This window comes from Mytilus californianus, unplaced genomic scaffold (assembly GCF_021869535.1).
Source record: "Mytilus californianus isolate M0D057914Y unplaced genomic scaffold, xbMytCali1.0.p SCAF_4, whole genome shotgun sequence".
In the NCBI taxonomy this organism is placed as follows: Eukaryota; Metazoa; Mollusca; class Bivalvia; order Mytilida; family Mytilidae; genus Mytilus; species Mytilus californianus.
In genome coordinates, this window is record NW_026262690.1 from 20,941,602 (window position 1) to 20,959,794 (window position 18,193).

The 18,193-nt window shown below is 34.0% G+C and overlaps 1 protein-coding gene across 2 annotated transcripts; it reads right to left on the bottom strand.

Annotated features, from left to right (window-relative positions):
* Window positions 1-5,626: 5,626 nt before the first annotated feature.
* Window positions 5,627-10,912, bottom strand: LOC127737665 (multiple coagulation factor deficiency protein 2 homolog). Of its 2 annotated transcripts, none has more exons than XM_052248528.1 (5): window positions 10,824-10,912; window positions 9,428-9,583; window positions 9,055-9,135; window positions 7,309-7,481; window positions 5,627-6,964 (listed from the first exon to the last, which is right to left on the bottom strand). In XM_052248528.1, the coding sequence occupies exons 2-5, from the start codon at window positions 9,577-9,579 to the stop codon at window positions 6,567-6,569; spliced, it is 804 nt and encodes a 267-aa protein (XP_052104488.1). In that variant the 5' UTR covers window positions 9,580-9,583; window positions 10,824-10,912; the 3' UTR covers window positions 5,627-6,566. The 2 variants fall into 2 exon arrangements, with proteins under 2 accessions (XP_052104488.1, XP_052104489.1); XM_052248529.1 differs by lacking the exon at window positions 10,824-10,912 and adding an exon at window positions 10,599-10,632.
* Between the last annotated feature and the right edge of the window lie 7,281 nt (window positions 10,913-18,193).

Below are 18,193 nucleotides of genomic sequence, written 5' to 3' on the forward strand. Positions count from 1 at the left end.
TCTTTATAAACAATATATATATACACCTGAAAAATGTTGACGATAACCTTTAGGGATAATTGGTAAGAGATGTTGAAATTGTCTGCCAGTGACGTCGTGCATTTTCTCACTAACATTGAGGTTACCAAGGGGGACGCAATTTTTAGGATTAATCGCAATTTCTTAAAATCAAGCATGGTGACATATCATTTTTATTCATTATTTGGAGAAAACATGACAAAAGGCAGTTAATGTAGAAAAATGAGAGAAATGACATTATAAGAACCTCTTGATTTCTACATTTTAAGGTGAAAAAAATATCCCGCTTTCAGCATCTTATCTGTAATGTTAAGCATGGCTTGAATAATTAACTACTCTTTCTTTTGGATTTATTTTTCCCTTATTTCCACTTATCACAGCTTCAAAATGAATCCAATCTTATCAATTGATGACAAAAAATATCTACTCTAAAATTTTTATAACTTTGCTTAAATTTTTTTTTAAAGTGCTAAAATCCCCAATTTTCAGCCTTAATTTTCTCGAAAACAAGCACGGTATCCTATGTTATATTTGGTGATTTTTTTTATAACTCACCCAGGCCTATAACATGTTTCAAAATTATGAAAGTGACAATATAACGTGAAACTGTATCGGATGCCCTTGATTTATTATCTTGAAAACTAATTGACCCCTTATTAGAGTTATTGTCATTGAAATATGATTCTTACTATTTTTTGCAGAAACTATAATAGAGAAAAATTGTAAAGGCAAAAAAAATCAGCAAAAGAAGATTTACAAACAAGTCAACATGGCCGAAATACTAAATTACCATCTTATTGGAGTTTTGCCCTTTGAAGACAATTTTTCATCCTTTTTGCTGACACTACAAAAGATTGTAAATAACAAAAATGTTCAGCAATATATATACAAATAAGGCTTAGGATCTACAAATAAGTCTTCCTCGCTGAAATTGTTAATTGTCCCTTTATAGGAGTTAAATGCCCTTTTAGCTTATTGTGTTATTGAAGCAGCGTGTTTGTCTTAAAAGTACTGGAGGTTGTGGGTTCAAGCCCTGGCCTGGTCAAACCAAAGTAAAATTGGTAGTATCTGCTTTTCTGATAAATAAGCAGCATTAAAAACGGAGTTAGAGCAAAGACTGGTCGGCTGACAATCTGAATAATGTGTCTGGGTAGGGTGACATGTCTTCCTGCAGACTGTTACCTTGTGAAAGAGACATTTCAGTGTGTGCACTCTTGTTACAACATTATATCACTTGTGTTTACTAATTATACTCCATGCTATGAAGAAGTGTGGTAAATAGGTTTTGATATTGCCGGCAGTTTGTTAGTTGTCTTGGGTTTCCAGATGTTTACTAAATACTTTAAATATGGTTTGTAACCTTTCTTGAATATGTGGTAGAATATAATGACAAGAAGATGCCCATTGTTACATTTAAATCCAAACTTCAAAACCCCTCTGAAACTACTAGGCGACCAAAGGTTACCAAACTTTACCAGAATATTCCTTCGGGTATTTAGGTATCCAGGGATTTGATTAATCAAAATACATTGCTACTGTTACTAAAAATAGAACAGGAGGGTAAAATGAAATTTTTGGCTTATATTTCAAAAACTGAAGCAGATATAGCAAATCTGACAGGGTTATAATGATGAACAGGTCAATTTCGTTAAGGTACAATTTTCAGAACAATCGCACTACACATTTTTGAGTTATTGGCCCTGAAATGTTATTTTATTGTCTAGACTGCGACCTTCGTCGCAGAATGCAAGACATAGGGATTACAATATGCTGATAGCGTTAACTATTTGTATAATGTATGGATGCTTTTTGTATACAGATACCTTCTGTTACGAAGTTTCCGTCTGTCATATGTCCATTGTCCTTGACCTCATTTTCATGGTTCAGTAACTGCTTGAAATTTTTTTAGTTTTTTTGTCAAGTGAAATAATAGGATAACTATATTTGGTATATGGGTTCCTTGCAGGTGTAATACCACCAAATCATAGTACGTCACATCCGGTTGCATACAAAAAAGGGTAAAAAAAATATATTTCCTTGAATTTGACAGTTGTAGGAAATTAATCCTACATTTCATTGCAGTAAAAAATTTCTGAGTCATAAACATATATCATGGGTGTTTCAAAGCAACCTTATTTTTATGCCCCACCTATGATAGTAGAGGGGTATTATGTTTTTCGGTCTGTCCGTCCATCTGTCCCGCTTCAGGTTAAAGTTTTTGGTCAAGGTAGTTTTTGAAGTTGAAGTCAAATCAACTTGAAACTTAGTACACATGTTCCCTATGATATGATTTTTCTAATTTTAATGCCAAATTAGAATTTTGACCCCAATTTCACGGTCCACTGAACATAGAAAATGATAGTGCGAGTGGGGCATCCGTGTACTATGGACACATTCTTGTTTTATTTGGTGTTTCTATAGAATATTTTGGAAACTTGAGGTTACGTGGTTACTAAAGCTTGTACACAGGAAAAAAATAGGGTGAAAATTTGATTGGTTAACTTCCAGTGATGGTTATTTTCTTATATGCAATGAAATGTTATGTGAAATTTTGTTTGTCTATAGTACTGGACAGGTCAAGACTTTACTCATGCCAAGTATTTCTATATTTGAAACAAAGATAAATTCTGCACAATTTTTTGAAAAATGAAAATTTAATAAAGACTTATTGGGGAAAATCCATGGTGGTATTACTCCTGCAACCTTTACAAGTCATCAGGTAGGGTTCACATGACCTCCACCTTTTTAGCTCACCTGGCCCAAAGGGCCAAGTGAGCTTTTCTCATCACTTGGCATCTGTGGTCCGTCGTCGTCTTTAACTTTTTACATTTTGAACTTCTAGAGAACCACTGAATGAAATGAAACCAAACATGGCATGAATGTTCCTTATGAGTTGTTACTTTGAAGCCGATCCATCATCCAAGATGGTCGCCAGTGGGGGACTTAGTTTAACACAGGACCCTATGGGAAATACATACAAAAGTCTTCTTTTAGAGAACCACTGAATGCAATGAAACCAAACATGGCATGAATGTTCCTTATGAGGTGCTGACCAAGTGTTGTTACTTTGTAGCAAATCCAGCAACCAAGATGGCTGCCAACGGGGAACTTGGGTTAACAAAGGACCCTATGGGAAATATATACAAATGTCTTCTTCTAGATAACCGCTTAATGGAATGAAACCAAACATGGCATAAATGTTCATTATGAGGTGCTGATGAAGTGTTGCTACTTTGTTGCCGATTTACTGTTCAAGATGGCCACCAGGATTTTTTTATTAAATTACGGGGCCAATATTAAACCAAATTTGGCTTCAATCTTTATTAGGGTATCTGTTATGATTTCAATCTATTTTTACATGATTTCCAAAACCAAAGTAGAACCAGGTGAGCGACACAGGCTCTTGAGAGCCTCTAGTTTCATGGATCAGTGATCTAGGTAAAAGTTATGTGGTCAGATACTATATGCATTATGTCAACTATATATGTGATAAGGTGAACATGTCTGACTGGCGTGTTTCATCTGATCTTGACCTCAATTTCATGGTTTATTGGACAATGTTTAGTTTTTGTTGTTTGGTCTGTTTTTCTCAGATATTACAAGCAATAGGTCAATTATATTTGGTGTATGAAATGATTGTAAGATGTACATGTTTGTCTGGCAGGGTTCAATTGACCTTGACCTCTTTTATGGTTTATTGGTCAATGACAAGTTTTTGTAATTTTGTCAGTTTATCAGATACTATAATCAATAGGTCAATTATATTTGGTGTATGATGTACATGTCTGTCTGACAGGGTTCATATGATCTTGACCTCATTTTCATGGTTCATTGATCAATGTCGAGATTTTGTGGTTTGATCTGTTTCTTGGGTATTATTAGCGATAGGACCACTATATTTGGTGTATGGAATGATTGTAAGGTGTACATGTCTGTCTGGCATGGTTCATCTAACTGTGACCTCATTTTCATAGAACATGGATAATGTTAAGTTTATGTAATACTTGTAATAAAACCTTCTTATTACAGACTTTCAACATGAATTCAATGATAAGTAAAACGGGCATGACATTTCAGCATGTGCACTCCTGTTATTATATTAAATCTCAAAATCTAAAGCAGTTGGAGCAAATCTGACAGGTATACAATTAATCAACAGGTCAAAGTCTAACTCATGCAGAAATTCAGTAAAATCGTACAACTTGTTATGGAGTTATTGCCCCTCTAATGCCTTTTTTTTTGGTAAATTTCAGTTTTTGATTATTTTCTTGAAAACTATTAACAGAGAGAAATTTTCTACAGTAAGAATGACCAGAACAATAAGATCTACAAATAAGTCAACTTGGCCAAAATTGTCAATTAACGGGGTATAGGAGTTATTGTCTTTGAAAGATGGTTTTATCCATTTTTCGTTGTTTTTTTTCAGAAACCATTACAGAAAGAGAGAAATTGCAAATAGCAAAAATGTTAAGCACAATTAGTCAACATGGCCGAAATACTCAACTGACTCCTTTTAGGAGTTATTGTCCCTGAAAGACAATTTTTATCAATTTACTGAAATTTTTGCCGAAACAAAAGATAAGAGCCACAATATATAGCAAAAATGTACATCAAAATATTATCTACATTATTGAAACTGTCAATTGCAGTGGCGGATCCAGAAATTTTCATAAGAGGGGCCCACTGACTGCCTAAGAGGGGGCCGCTCCAGTCAAGCTTCAGTGATTCCCTATGTAATCAACCAAATTTTTCCCACGAAAGAGGGGGGGGGGAGCCTCTTGTATTCTTTTCAGGGTTAAATGATCAACGCTCAGTTTTCACGTGTAGGTTTAATTGCTTTGTCCACTATGGAATTATAGGACAGCTATATTTTGTATACCGTATATTATGTCGTTATATATGTGGTTGGTGTTAATCAAGTGTCATATTTTTAATCATTATTAATAAGAAAGCATTAAAAATACTCTTCTTGAGTATATCCTGAACTTTTTTTAAGAAGATCGTGAAATCGATTTTAGGATATGATGAAATCTACTGAAGGATATCCTTCAATCGAATTTTTGAGGTCCAGAAAGTTTTCAGGATATCCTGAAAACGAATTATGGAGGTCCTGAAATATTTCAGGGTGTCTTTAGTTACAATAATTTTGACAACATCCACGCCTTATAAGGAATGATATTTTCATCCTATGTGTATGCATGGGTGGAAAAGATACATAACTAAGTTTGTGCAAGTGGTAAGTTTGAATAAACGGACTCAAAATATACCATTTTCTACCCTTGAATCCGTCTCTTATATTTACACATGCTGCATGATGATTTAATGCGATTGGAAGCTTTCGCTGTTTCTTAAATAAAGACACATCTTTGTGAATTTACCAGCTGCAGACATGAAAAAGGCATTTACTCTTGACGTCTGAACTCCAACCCTTCAATCCACGACACCCGAAGCTTCTGCTCAACCTCACAACCTGTGATTTTCGTGGTATAAAGCCGTAAATTGAACAACTATTCATCCGTCTCTGGGTAAATCTAGTTCAGATGGTTATATAATTATGACGTCCTAAAATTATGTTGCGAAAGTGGAGGAATAAATCAAAATTTGTAGATTAATTTGTTAATAATTTATTAAGTTTACAACAGATGATTATAAATAGTTTCTGTACAAACGAATGACTGATATGCATTTCAGAATAACACAGCTGCAATGTCGTACAGCAGTCTTCAAGTATACAACAAGTGGAAAATAAATGGTCGCATTTGAAAGTATCTTTATATGCTTCCATCAAATTCCACGAACTCAATGAATTTCTAGCTCCTCATATTTTGATAAAAAAATCAAGTTTTGTTTTTAATACATTATCTAGTAATGAAATTATGATTTACCAATAGGAAAAGGTTCGTAAAAGGTCAATAATTCAATAATTGCGCGCAAAGCCTAAAACTTTGATTATTTAGTATATATCTTCTCGACACGTTTTTCAAATGTGTAAGTATTGAATTTAAATTTTATATCCTATGATCTGTCACCAAAATTAGGATATTTACGAATATGCAGCTTTCTTTTATACATTTTCTTATCACTAACTCGGTGTGTCTAAAGGATAGAGATCATCTAACATTTTTAACAGAATAAGGGGTTAGTAAACCTTGTTGTCACTGACTAGAGTTAACTGGGATTGTTTCCCAAAGCAGATACTGTATATACGATGTCACAAAATTTTGGTCAGTTGATAATAAAGTAAAGTAATTCTAGTATAACCAAAATTGTACATATAATTGTTTCCGAATCCGTAGTACTAATCTTTTTTTCATATTCCAAAAACTATGAGAATAATAAGTATACTCTTATTTTACAGCAGGTTCAACATCACATGATCATAATAGATGCAACATTTATCAAATGTATGGAATGTTCAAAATTCACAAAACGGTCACACATACGTCAATCAGATCACATATAACACACATTTACAGCTCATTCACACTAACACTCATACGAAGAAAGAGTTCATTTAAACAGAAAGTTTTCAAAATCACACCACATCATTATATTTTCAGGTTTGATCCAGTCTGTGCTGGTTGTTGGAACTGTTGTTGTGGTTGTTTAAACTGTTGTTGCTGGGGTGGATTATACTGTTGTTGTTGTTGTTGATTTGGATTGTATTGTAGTTGTTGTTGATGCTGTTGTTGCTGAAATTGTTGTGGATTTTGTTGAAATTGTTGTACATTACCGCCTTGATGTTGTTGCTGTTGTTGCCATTGCATGTATTGTTGGTATTGTTGCTGTTGCATGGCAGCTTGTTGTTGCATATTCATTTGGTTATGATGTGCCATTTCTTGTTGTTGTTTGACATAATCACGTTTTCTTGCTGACATGTATTCTGGGTATGAAATGTAGCCATCATGGTTGAAATCGTCATCTTTCAGAACGTTGTCAATAACATCTGAAATAACAGTGGCAGAATATAAAATTCAAGATTTGCACCAATGACGTTAACTTTCAAATACGTTCATCTTTTGTTCTAAAACTTACTTCTTTAAACCCATGTTGTTGCATCAACATTTAATGTGGTCTTATTTTAAGTTAAAAATTCTCACTATTTCACAAATAATCGAAATTTGAGTTTTCTTAGTGTAGCTTTTTTAAATAATTAAACAAACGAAAGAACGTGATGGATTTCGAATTTTAAATTGACAAGAAAAAAGGGTCGAAAAGATAAAGAAATAAATGTAATAGGAATGTAGGAACTCTATGTCTTTGTAAGTTACTCGATGAAGCCAAAATTACCTGCAAAATACTGAAGTGAACCAGCTTTCCTCTCCGCTTGCAGTTTCTGTATTTCTGCCTCCGTTTTTCCTTGTTTCTCTTGTGGTTGTATCTCAAACATATGCTGAATGTGACTTAGAGCCGACATAATCTCCAGACCATCTAATTTGGTATCATTGTTTGTGTCGTGTAATCTAAAATAAATTACACAAAATGATTAAAACAAAGGTAGAAATAAATGTTAAAAGATTGTAGTCAGCCGTAGATATCCTCCTCAAAAAGCTTTCTAAGTCATTTACCTATTGCTTTGGGCTTGATTTAGTAAGGTTTATTTGAGGTTTTGGTTTATGCTTAATTTTCTTGTCTTGATTATGTTCTGTGTGTGTGTGGTTTTCTTTTTTTTTTTTTTTAACTTTATTGAGACTTTGATTTCTGTATACTTCTGGTTTTGAATGTGACTACGGCTCCGGTCCACCTTGCTTGTATTGACTGTTAAAAGACTTTGATTCCAGTATAATTTTCTTCACTTAGAATTTGATAACCGTGTTATGTTCGTGTGTTCACTGTTATGGGAATACGTTCATGTATAGCTCCCTGGTTTATATCGTGGTAACACTTTTGTTTCTAGTAAATGATTTTGTTTTACTGGGTGTATTTGAGACTTTGATTCCTGTATAAGTGTGGTAAATTTCAATTAAATAGCATACTAACAACACAACTTAGCAAAAAAGACAACGAAGACAACTAGAGTAGATCAAAGTACTCTTGAAAGATAGAAATTATAATACGTCAAGCTCTAAATCGCCCCCCAAAACTAGTGAGGATTTGATTTGATTTCAATGTAGACTGTGGTAGATCTGTCTAAACATCACATTGCAAAGAAGTACAAAAAATAAGGCTGAAACAACGATAACGAATGTCAAGGTTTTATTAATTATTCATTATTAATATATGGCGGGTTGTGAGTACTCAGCACTGCTCGTATTGTCTAGATTAGTGGAATACCAAACAATACAGGAAGGACGCTCAAAATAACCGTCATCATTGTTTGGGCTTAAACAATGATTAAACGGATTATTTTTTTATTTTTCAACAATATTCCAATCAAATCTGTAAGTGTGTATAACATTTGTTTTACATTCATTTAACGTTAATGATAGTTCCTCCTATTAATGATAGATTGGTTAAAAATTTTGTCAAAATTTATAATGTCGTTACAATGATGTAGAAAAACTGAAGACCGTATATTGACCTCTAGACGCCTATTTATATAATGTGTTGTTCGTTTGTTGTCTAATTGACGTACACCCCACACCTCCTTTTTGTACAAATCAACAAAATTTTGGAGTTACCGTGCATCCAAAACTCTTCCTAAATATTGCGGATTAAATTCCAGTGAATTGGCCATTGAATATTTCTTGCATATTGATTTAATCTTTCATCCGAATGATTTAAAAGATTTAAAAAGGAAAATACGGACTTGCTATCTATCGAGACCATATCTGTGCAAATGGGTTGGGGGGGGGGGGAGGATGTTGTTGTAGGGTTAGGGTTTAGGGTTAAGGTTAGGGTTGTTTTGCTCATAGTTATTTTTTTTTGTTCCAATGAGTTACTTTGAAATTTCCAGGTTCCAAAAAATTCGTTTATAATAGATCTTTTAAACTGTGTTTAACTTCCGTATATGATTGCCTCCTTGTAAAAAAGATTGTTATTAGCGTAATGTCAAGTGGCAAATATTTCATGAATTTCAAGCACGAACAAAATTACCTGAAATAATGGAATTCCAATTCTTGTGGTGTCATTTTCTTCGTGACATCAATTTCATCCTTTAAATGTTCCTTTATATGACTGAAAGAAAATGTTATATTTTAATACTCAAAGAAAAAGTTGATCGAAGATTTTATATATGTCAATTTTTCCATTTTTTTCCATTCTTCAATAATTTCTGGAGTATGGAATTATCATTGAACTGACATCAATATTTTAAGCGACTACAACATGTCGAATGTACTTACAACGAAATTAACGGCAAACGTTAAATCTATCTCTTCCATCTATATTTTGAGATAAAATGTCATTGAAGAGATATGACTTAACATATCATATAGACAGGTTAGGTCACTTTTGATTCTAAACTTACGCTTCATCCTGTGTTAACGATGTATCATGGAATCCCATAGTATTCGCTGGTGGTGGTGTAGCCCCTGGGGCAGGGGGAGCATGACCGTGATTGCCGTGTCCTAAAACATAGCCCACACCAAGAAGTACTAGTAATATGCTGCTGGAAGTCATTTCACTAGATAAAACAAAAAAATGGCTGTAAATGCAGATATATTTTACATTTTGCTTACGAATAATAGGCTTCTGTCTCACTTCGTTCAATTTTTTATTTTTTTTTATTTCAAACTAGCACTTGGTACTTGTTGACTGCATGACTTACGTCCCCCTTTTTTGTTTTTGGTTCATTTTGTTTCCGTCACTTTAATTACATATTTTGGCAACAAAACCGTGTTGTTTCTATAATTTGTTCAATAAAACTACTGGAAGTTGATTCAGGCTCCTGTTGGAAAAAAAATACCCGTGTTTATCCTTTCCACTGCCTACCTGATGCCAAAATGAGGGATGGTAGTTTTAGTTCAAAATGTTTCTGCACCAACTTTTAGGTACCTGTATTTAAATATAAATCATGAGAAATTGAACATTTGTTTTAGTAGAACAAACAATAAAAGTGACAGAAAGAAATTAACGAAGATAACATAAAAGGGTGATGGTAACCAAATCACCAAGTAAAAACAAATATTCTTGACCAGCCGTGGTACTCATCCCTGAGCTGGAATAAGAACAGACAATTTTACAATAAATGAGCAGAATAACACTACAATTGTGATTCAATTACAAGGATAACTACTGAATATAAAAGTAAGGAGATGTGGTATGATTACCAATGAGACCAACTATCCACCAAAGTTCAAATGATTTAAAGTGGATGTAAGCAATCAAAGGCAACCGTACGGCCTTCAGCAATGAGAAAAAACCATACCGTATAGTCGGCTATAAAAGGCCCCGACATGAAAAATATGAAACTATTCAATTGAGAAAACTAACGGTCTAATTTATAACGAAACAATTCACGAAAAACAAATATGACAAACATTAACCAACTACAACCATTGAACTACAGGCTCCTGACTTGGGACAAGCACATACAGAATGTGGCTAGATTAAGTGTGTTTATAAAGCTCAATTAAGAAAAAGCAAAAGCAAAACTACAAAATGACTACGGTTTGAAAAAAAGTGTGTTTCATATATACCTGTTAAATGAAAAAACAACCTTCTTTATATACATGTTATATCTGAATGAGAAATATTGTTATCATTTTGTAAGTCCACGTGTCTTTTTCTGATTTGACGTTTTGTTGTTTAAACACTTGGGTTGCATAAATGTATCTCGTTAGATGCAGCTTATTTCATTTACATAAACAATCAATTGGGTGTCAAATTGATGAAAAAATATTATTAACAAGATGAAAACTTACGTTCAGTATGGTGCAGATTCATATACTTCCTCAGATATACCGGTGAATGTCAGGAGGCCATCTTTACAACGTCTTCTGCCCTCAGGACAGAACATTGACAACGTATGATTGATGTTTTTGTGGTTACAATCATTATCCTGGATTATAAATTGTACTTGTTTGAAAAGCTTTATTTTGTTGCCTAAAGGATTACATAACCATCGTTAAATTCAGTGGTTGATTCAACTGGGTGATGCATAGACCCCCTCTCATTTGTCGTAGCGAAAATGATACAATGATAGAAAACAACCTCGAATTACTTTTTATGTTTATCAGGGATAGCCCTTGTGTTTATGAAGTCAATAGTATTATGAATGATAGAGCACGAAATTACAAAAAAAACGTGACCTAACTAATTAAAATCATAATTATGAATAAAAGGAGATGTTAGGATTTGGTTATGCCTAAGTAAGACAGCGACCAACGACATTAAAGAAAATGATAAATTGATTGTTGTTAGTTTAACGTTCAATGTCAAAAATTTCATGCATATTCAGCTCGAGAACAAACTAACAATAAATGTATAAGTGTGACAACCGGTTTGAAGGAGGGAAAGTTTAATAAAAAGGGTACATTGGCTCTTTCGGGATAGATTTTTACTCGAAAAGGGCAATCTATAGACCCATGGAGAAGTTGTTACAAAGGTTCTTTGACGTGCAGAGATCATGGCATGCTCCTACAGAGAGACGCCGGATTTAACGTCCCATTTCCGATCGGACGTGGATACGTAGTTATAAATCCACGCAATCAAAATGGACGCACCCCCTTTTCAGCATAAGTTAGACTGCCGGACGAGATGAAGTCCATGTGAACAAGTCAGGAGTATGTCAGTGGTTGTCGTTTGTTGCTGTGTATGATCTTTGTTTTTTGTTTGTTGTTTTGTACATAAATCATGCTGTTAGATGTCTCGTTTGAATTGTTTTACATTTGCATCTCGTGGCCTTTTATAGCTTACTGTGCGGTATTGGTTTTGCTCAGTGTAGAAGACCTTACGCTGACCCATAGTTGCTAACTTCTACGTAATTTGGTCTCTGGTCGAGAGTTGTCTCATTGGCAATCATACCACATCTCCTTATTCATCAATCAATCATTTGCGTTTACAATTTATTTTTTTCGAACCTCGGGGTCAACATACTGTCTTCAAACATACAGAAGTTGTAAATTCTCAAAGTTAAGAGGCCTTCTTAATGATCAATTAAAATAGACTAGATATGCCGAGTTTTAATATAAACTATAGTATACTAACAAATATAAATCACACACATTTTAAGACATAAATATGAGGCAAGAAAAAAGTTTATTATAAACATACACTAAAAGAGGTGAATGTGGAAGCTGTGGAAGTTTTTATAGGTTTCCAAGCAAAATCGTGATAAAAACTAGCCCTAAACATATAAAACAAGCACTAAAGCTATATATATTTATTTGTAATAAGCATTACATTTGCATGACCATTCCATGTTCTTATCAGTTAAAAAAAGACTGGATCTGAACTAAAACGTTTAGTTAACTCGTCTTGGTAGCAGTAAATCTTAATGATTTTTGCCCATACCTTGCTGTTTCTATACTATTGGCATTCCTGCTGTTTGATCAGATGTAAAATAATATATATAATTTCTTTTATATTAAGTATACTGGCTTAAGTGGAAGTAAAATACATAAAGAGCGAAATCTTTTAATACATAACTTCCACATTTTTTTTTTATTTCCTTTCAGTTATCTTTTTTTTCTTTCGAGTTACCTCGTTTATCCTTTTAAACTTTAAATCAAAGGATACTAAAGTGTCCCGTAAGTCTGTTTCATATCTTAATCCTTTTTTTCTTTCTTGAAACTGATGCTGATAAACAGTTAAAATCTATCTATTAAAAACGTAATGTTTTCAGATTTCCTACCATCAACCTCCCATTCTTGAGTGTTAACTTGTCGTCAGAGCCAGCCTTTGCCATTCATGTTTCTAAGTAATATACTGTGCTCCCTTATCATTATGGTTATGTCCTTACTGAAAGACTACTGCAGCTGAACAAAGGAAGAATGACAAAAGTTTTCACAAGTTCTCGATAGCTTTTACGAATTGATTGATCGTCATGTGCAGGATCTCAGTTTCTAAACTGACTAGTGATATTTTGACTTTTTGTCATAAATCCCATGTATAAAGATAAGAAGTGGTATGATTTTCAATGAGACAACTATCCAACAGGGACATTGGACGTTAATGTAAACAACTATAGGATACTGTACGGCATTCAACAATAAGCAAATCCCATATCATATAGTCAGCTACAATGCATGCAAATGTGTTATACCATTTTTGATATTCAGATGCAGGTCAACGAGTTCTAAATGCATACAAGATTTCACAAAACCCCGAAATAATTCTTATTACATATACTTCGTCTCAAGAACATGCTTGACAAAATTCCAAACTGTAAATACTGGATATCTGACAATCAAATTTCTCGTGGACATCTGAAGGATGATACTACATAGATTTATAAAACGTTTTGCTTTAAAAATTAAAAACACGAGTCGACCTCATCATGTCAGTATAAGGTTGATTGAATAAATGACCAAGAGAAAAAACTCGACTTACAGGTCAACAAGAAAGCACACGCTGAAATGCCTCGCATGCTTTACTAACCATGATTGAAAGTCTAAAGATAAGTTTTACTACACACACACTTAACATTAACAATAATCCATGAAAATGAGGTCAAAGACAAATAAACCAAGATAGACAGACATTTATACCTTACAACTTTCCATACATTAGTATAGTTGAATATTTGCTTATAGTATCTTTGGAACAAATTTAACCAGGAAAACTTAACATTGACCAATGAACCATGAAAATGAGGTCAAGGTAAAATGAAACCTGCCAGACTGACATGTACACCTTAAAATCATTCTATACATAAAATAAAGTTGACTTATTGCTTTTAGTATTAGAAAAACAGACTACATATATGAACACAAAAAATTAACATTGACCAATGAACAGTGGAAAGAGGTCAAAGTCAGATGAAACTGCAAAACATCAATCTAACTGGTTGACAAATGATCAAATTGTCAAGGATATTGATAACAAACATCTTATTAAGATGGTTTTCTATTTAACATAAAAAAGAGGCATAACAATGGATCTGTTCTCCAAGAAATAAGTCACCCAATATCCTATTTTATTTTCCATCAGTTTGATTTTACCAACGTAGATAAATTGATAAAAATCCAGATGAAGCAGGGAAATTTAACTTCAGTATAGGTCCCTTAATATCCAAGAAATCAATGAAGTGGCAAATAAAGGAAATCATGACTTTTTACAAGGAGGTTGCACGACTCTTTAATTCACGCTTTTATGATTGTGGGTCTCCTAGATTCTGACAAATCAGCTCTGATTTAAAAAGTAATGATTAATGAAACCTAAAAACTTTATTTAAACCATTGTGCCATAACTTGGGTATTTCAACAGCAATCATGGCAATTTGGAGACAAAATGAATATACCCTCAATTCAATTTTAACTAGAGGCTCTAAAGAGCCTGTGTCACTCACCTAGGTTTATGTGTATCTTCAACATTGTAAACTACTGTTTCCAGTTTCTCTCTCATTTAGTTTTTGCCCAAAACCTGAGACTACTAAACCAGGGACAGTCTATACTATGCTATTCGACTTATTTGTAGATCTTGTCTTGCTGATCACTTATGCTGTTTAATGTATCTATATATTGTAGTTAAGATTATATTTTCTCTATTTATAGCGGTTTTCAAAATAAGACAAAACTTACATTTTACCCCTATGTTCTATTTTTAGCAACGTCAGCCATCTTGGTTGGCAGGCAGGGTTATCAGACACATTTTTAAACTAGATACCCCAATTATGATTGTGGCCAAGTTTGGTTAACGTTGGCTCAGTAGTTTCAGAGGAGATGATCTTTGTAAAAGTTAACGGACGAGAGATTACGGACCCCAAGTGATGGGATAGACTCACATGGACCTTTGTGCGAGGTGAGCTAAAAAAACACAAGGTAAGGTGAGGTGAGCTCTAATAAACAAACACATTACAATGATTCCATAGACAGGTTAAAGTTGACTGCTGGAAGACTATCAGAACTGAGACTACTATAACACATATGTGTTCTAGTAGTCTCAGATCAAAAGCATGAAAACTTAATGCTAATAATTGAACAAACACCCAGTAGCAGAGATTATATAAAAATACATTAGGAATATACTGTTTTGTCTTAGAATAGTACATGATAGATCAGAAGTTGGCATTCAGCAGGAAAATATGTCTCCTTAATAGACACATAATGACTAGTCCTTGCTCCTACTCCTAAATTATGCCCATTAGGTAAGCAAGCTACCATGACAGATCATGACACAAGGTGTATCTATTAACTGGAGGTAAAAATCAAGGAACCCTTCTCAAATAAAATTGAGAATGGAAATGGGGAATGTGTCAAAAGAGACAACAACCCAACCAAAGAGCAGAAAACAGCCGAAGGCCACCAATGGGTCTTCAACACAACGAGGAAATCCTGTACCCATAGGCAGGCTTCAGCTGGCATCTAAACAAAACTAGAGGCTCTAAAGAGCCTGTGTCGCTCACCTTGGTCTATGTGAATATTAAACAAAGGACGCAGATGGATTCATGACAAAATTGTGTTTTGGTGATGGTGATGTGTTTGTACATCTTAATTTACTGAACATTTTTCCTGCTTACAATTATCTCTATCTATAATTAACTTGGCCCAGTAGTTTCAGAGGAGAAGATTTTTGTAAAAGATTACTAAGATTTACGAAAAAATGGTTAAAATTGACTATAAAGGGCAATAACTCCTAAAGGGGTCAACTGACAATTTCGGTCATGTTGACTTATTTGTAGATCTTACTTTGCCGACATTTATCGTTTTTTACAGTTTATCTCTATCTATAATAATATTCAAGATAATAACCAAAAACAGCAAAATTACCTTAAAATTACCAATTCAGGGGCAGCAACCCAACAACGGGTTGTCCGATTCATCTGAAAATTTCAGGGCAGATAGATCTTGACCTGATAAACAATTTTACTTCATGTCAGATTTGCTTTAAATGCTTTGGTTTTTGAGTTAAAAGCCAAAAACTGAATTTTACCCCTATGTTCTATTTTTAGCCGTGGCGGCCATCTTGGTTGGTTGACCAGGTCACGCCACACATTTTAAAAACTAAATAACCAAATGATGATTGTGGCCAAGTTTGGTTTAATTTGGCCCAGTTGTTTCAGAGGAGAAGATTTTTGTAAAAGATTACTAAGATTTACGAAAAATGGTTAAAAATTGACTATAAAGGGCAATTACTCCTAAAGGGGTCAACTGACCATTTCGGTTATATTGACTTATTTGTAAATCTTACTTTGCTGAACATTATTGCTGTTTACAGTTTATCTCTATCTATAATAATATTCAAGATAATAACCAAAAACAGCAAAATTTCCTTAAAATTACCAATTCAGGGGCAGCAACCCAACAACGGGTTGTCCGATTCATCTGAAAATTTCAGGGCAGATAGATCTTGACCTGATGAACAATTTTACCCCATGTCAGATTTGCTTTAAATGCTTTGGTTTTTGAGTTAAAAGCCAAAAACTGAATTTTACCCCTATGTTCTATTTTTAGCCGTGGCGGCCATCTTGGTTGGTTGACCAGGTCACGCCACACATTTTTAAAACTAGATAACCAAATGATGATTGTTGCCAAGTTTGGTTTAATTTGGCCACGTAGTTTCAGAGGAGAAGATTTTTGTAAAAGATTACTAAGATTTACGAAAAATTGTTAAAAATTGACTATAAAGGGCAATAACTCCTAAAGGGGTCAACTGACAATTTCAGTCATGTTGACTTATTTGTTAATCTTACTTTGCTGAACATTATTGCTGTTTACAGTTTATCTCTATCTATAATAATATTCAAGATAATAACCAAAAACAGCAAAATTTCCTTAAAATTACCAATTCAGGGGCAGCAACCCAACAACAGGTTGTTCGATTCATCTGAAAATTTCAGGGCAGATAGATCTTGACCTGATAAACAATTTTACTTCATGTCAGATTTGCTCTAAATGCTTTGGTTTTTGAGTTATAAGCCAAAAACTGCATTTTACCCCTATGTTTTATTTTTAGCTGTGGCGGCCATCTTGGTTGGTTGGCCGGGTCACGCCACACATTTTTTAAACTAGATACCCCAATGATGATTGTGGCCAAGTTTGGTTTAATTTGGCCCAGTTGTTTCAGAGGAGAAGATTTTTGTAAAAGATTACTAAGATTTACGAAAAATGGTTAAAAATTGACTATAAAGGGCAATTTCTCCTAAAAGGGTCAACTGACCATTTCGGTTATATTGACTTATTTGTAAATCTTACTTTGCTGAACATTATTGCTGTTTACAGTTTATCTCTATCTATAATAATATTCAAGATAATAACCAAAAACAGCAAAATTTCCTTAAAATTACCAATTCAGGGGCAGCAACCCAATAACGGGTTGTCCGATTCATCTGAAAATTTCAGGGCAGATAGATCTTGACCTGATGAACAATTTTACCCCATGTCAGATTTGCTCTTAATGCTTTGGTTTTTGAGTTATAAGCTAAAAACTGCATTTTACCCCTATGTTCTATTTTTAGCCGTGGCGGCCATCTTGGTTGGTTGACAGGGTCACGCCACACATTTTTAAAACTAGATACCCCAATGATGATTGTGGCCAAGTTTGGTTAAATTTGGCCCAGTAGTTTCAGAGGAGAAGATTTTTGTAAAAGTTTACGGACGACGGACGACGGACGCAAAGTGATGAGAAAAGCTCACTTGACCTTTCAGGTCAGGTGAGCTAAAAATGTACTAGTTCAGTGAAAATGGACGTCTCACTAAACTCCAAAACATATAAATGAACTAAAATTAAAAAACATACAAGACTAACAAAGGCCAGAGGCTCCTGACTTAGGACAGGCACAAAAATGCGGCAGGTTAAACATGTTTTGTGAGATCTCAACCCTTACCTATACCTCTAGCCAATGTAGAATAAACAAACACACAGCAATACACACAGTAAAACTCAGTTTAAAAGAAGTCTGAGTCTGCTGTCAGAATAGGTAACAAAAGAAACTAAGCAAAATGACAATGATACATAAATTAACAAAGGACTACTAGCAGTCACTGACATGCCAGCTCCAGACCTCAATTAAACTGAATGAAAGATTATGTCTTCATCATATGAAAATCAAGCACAATCCCTCCCATTAGGGGTTTAGTATCATACCATCATAAAATATATGAGAACATAACCCGTATCATGCCAATAACTG

Excerpts from the sequence above, each read along its gene's own strand:
- LOC127737665 (XM_052248528.1), bottom strand. The coding sequence starts at position 9,579 with ATGACTTCCAGCAGCATATTACTAGTACTTCTTGGTGTGGGCTATGTT. Across the intron at positions 9,136-9,427 it reads TCGTTAACACAGGATGAAGC|TCATATAAAGGAACATTTAA; the intron begins GTAAGTTTAGAA and ends ATTTTCTTTCAG. Across the intron at positions 6,965-7,308 it reads TTCACTTCAGTATTTTGCAG|ATGTTATTGACAACGTTCTG; the intron begins GTAATTTTGGCT and ends CTGTTATTTCAG.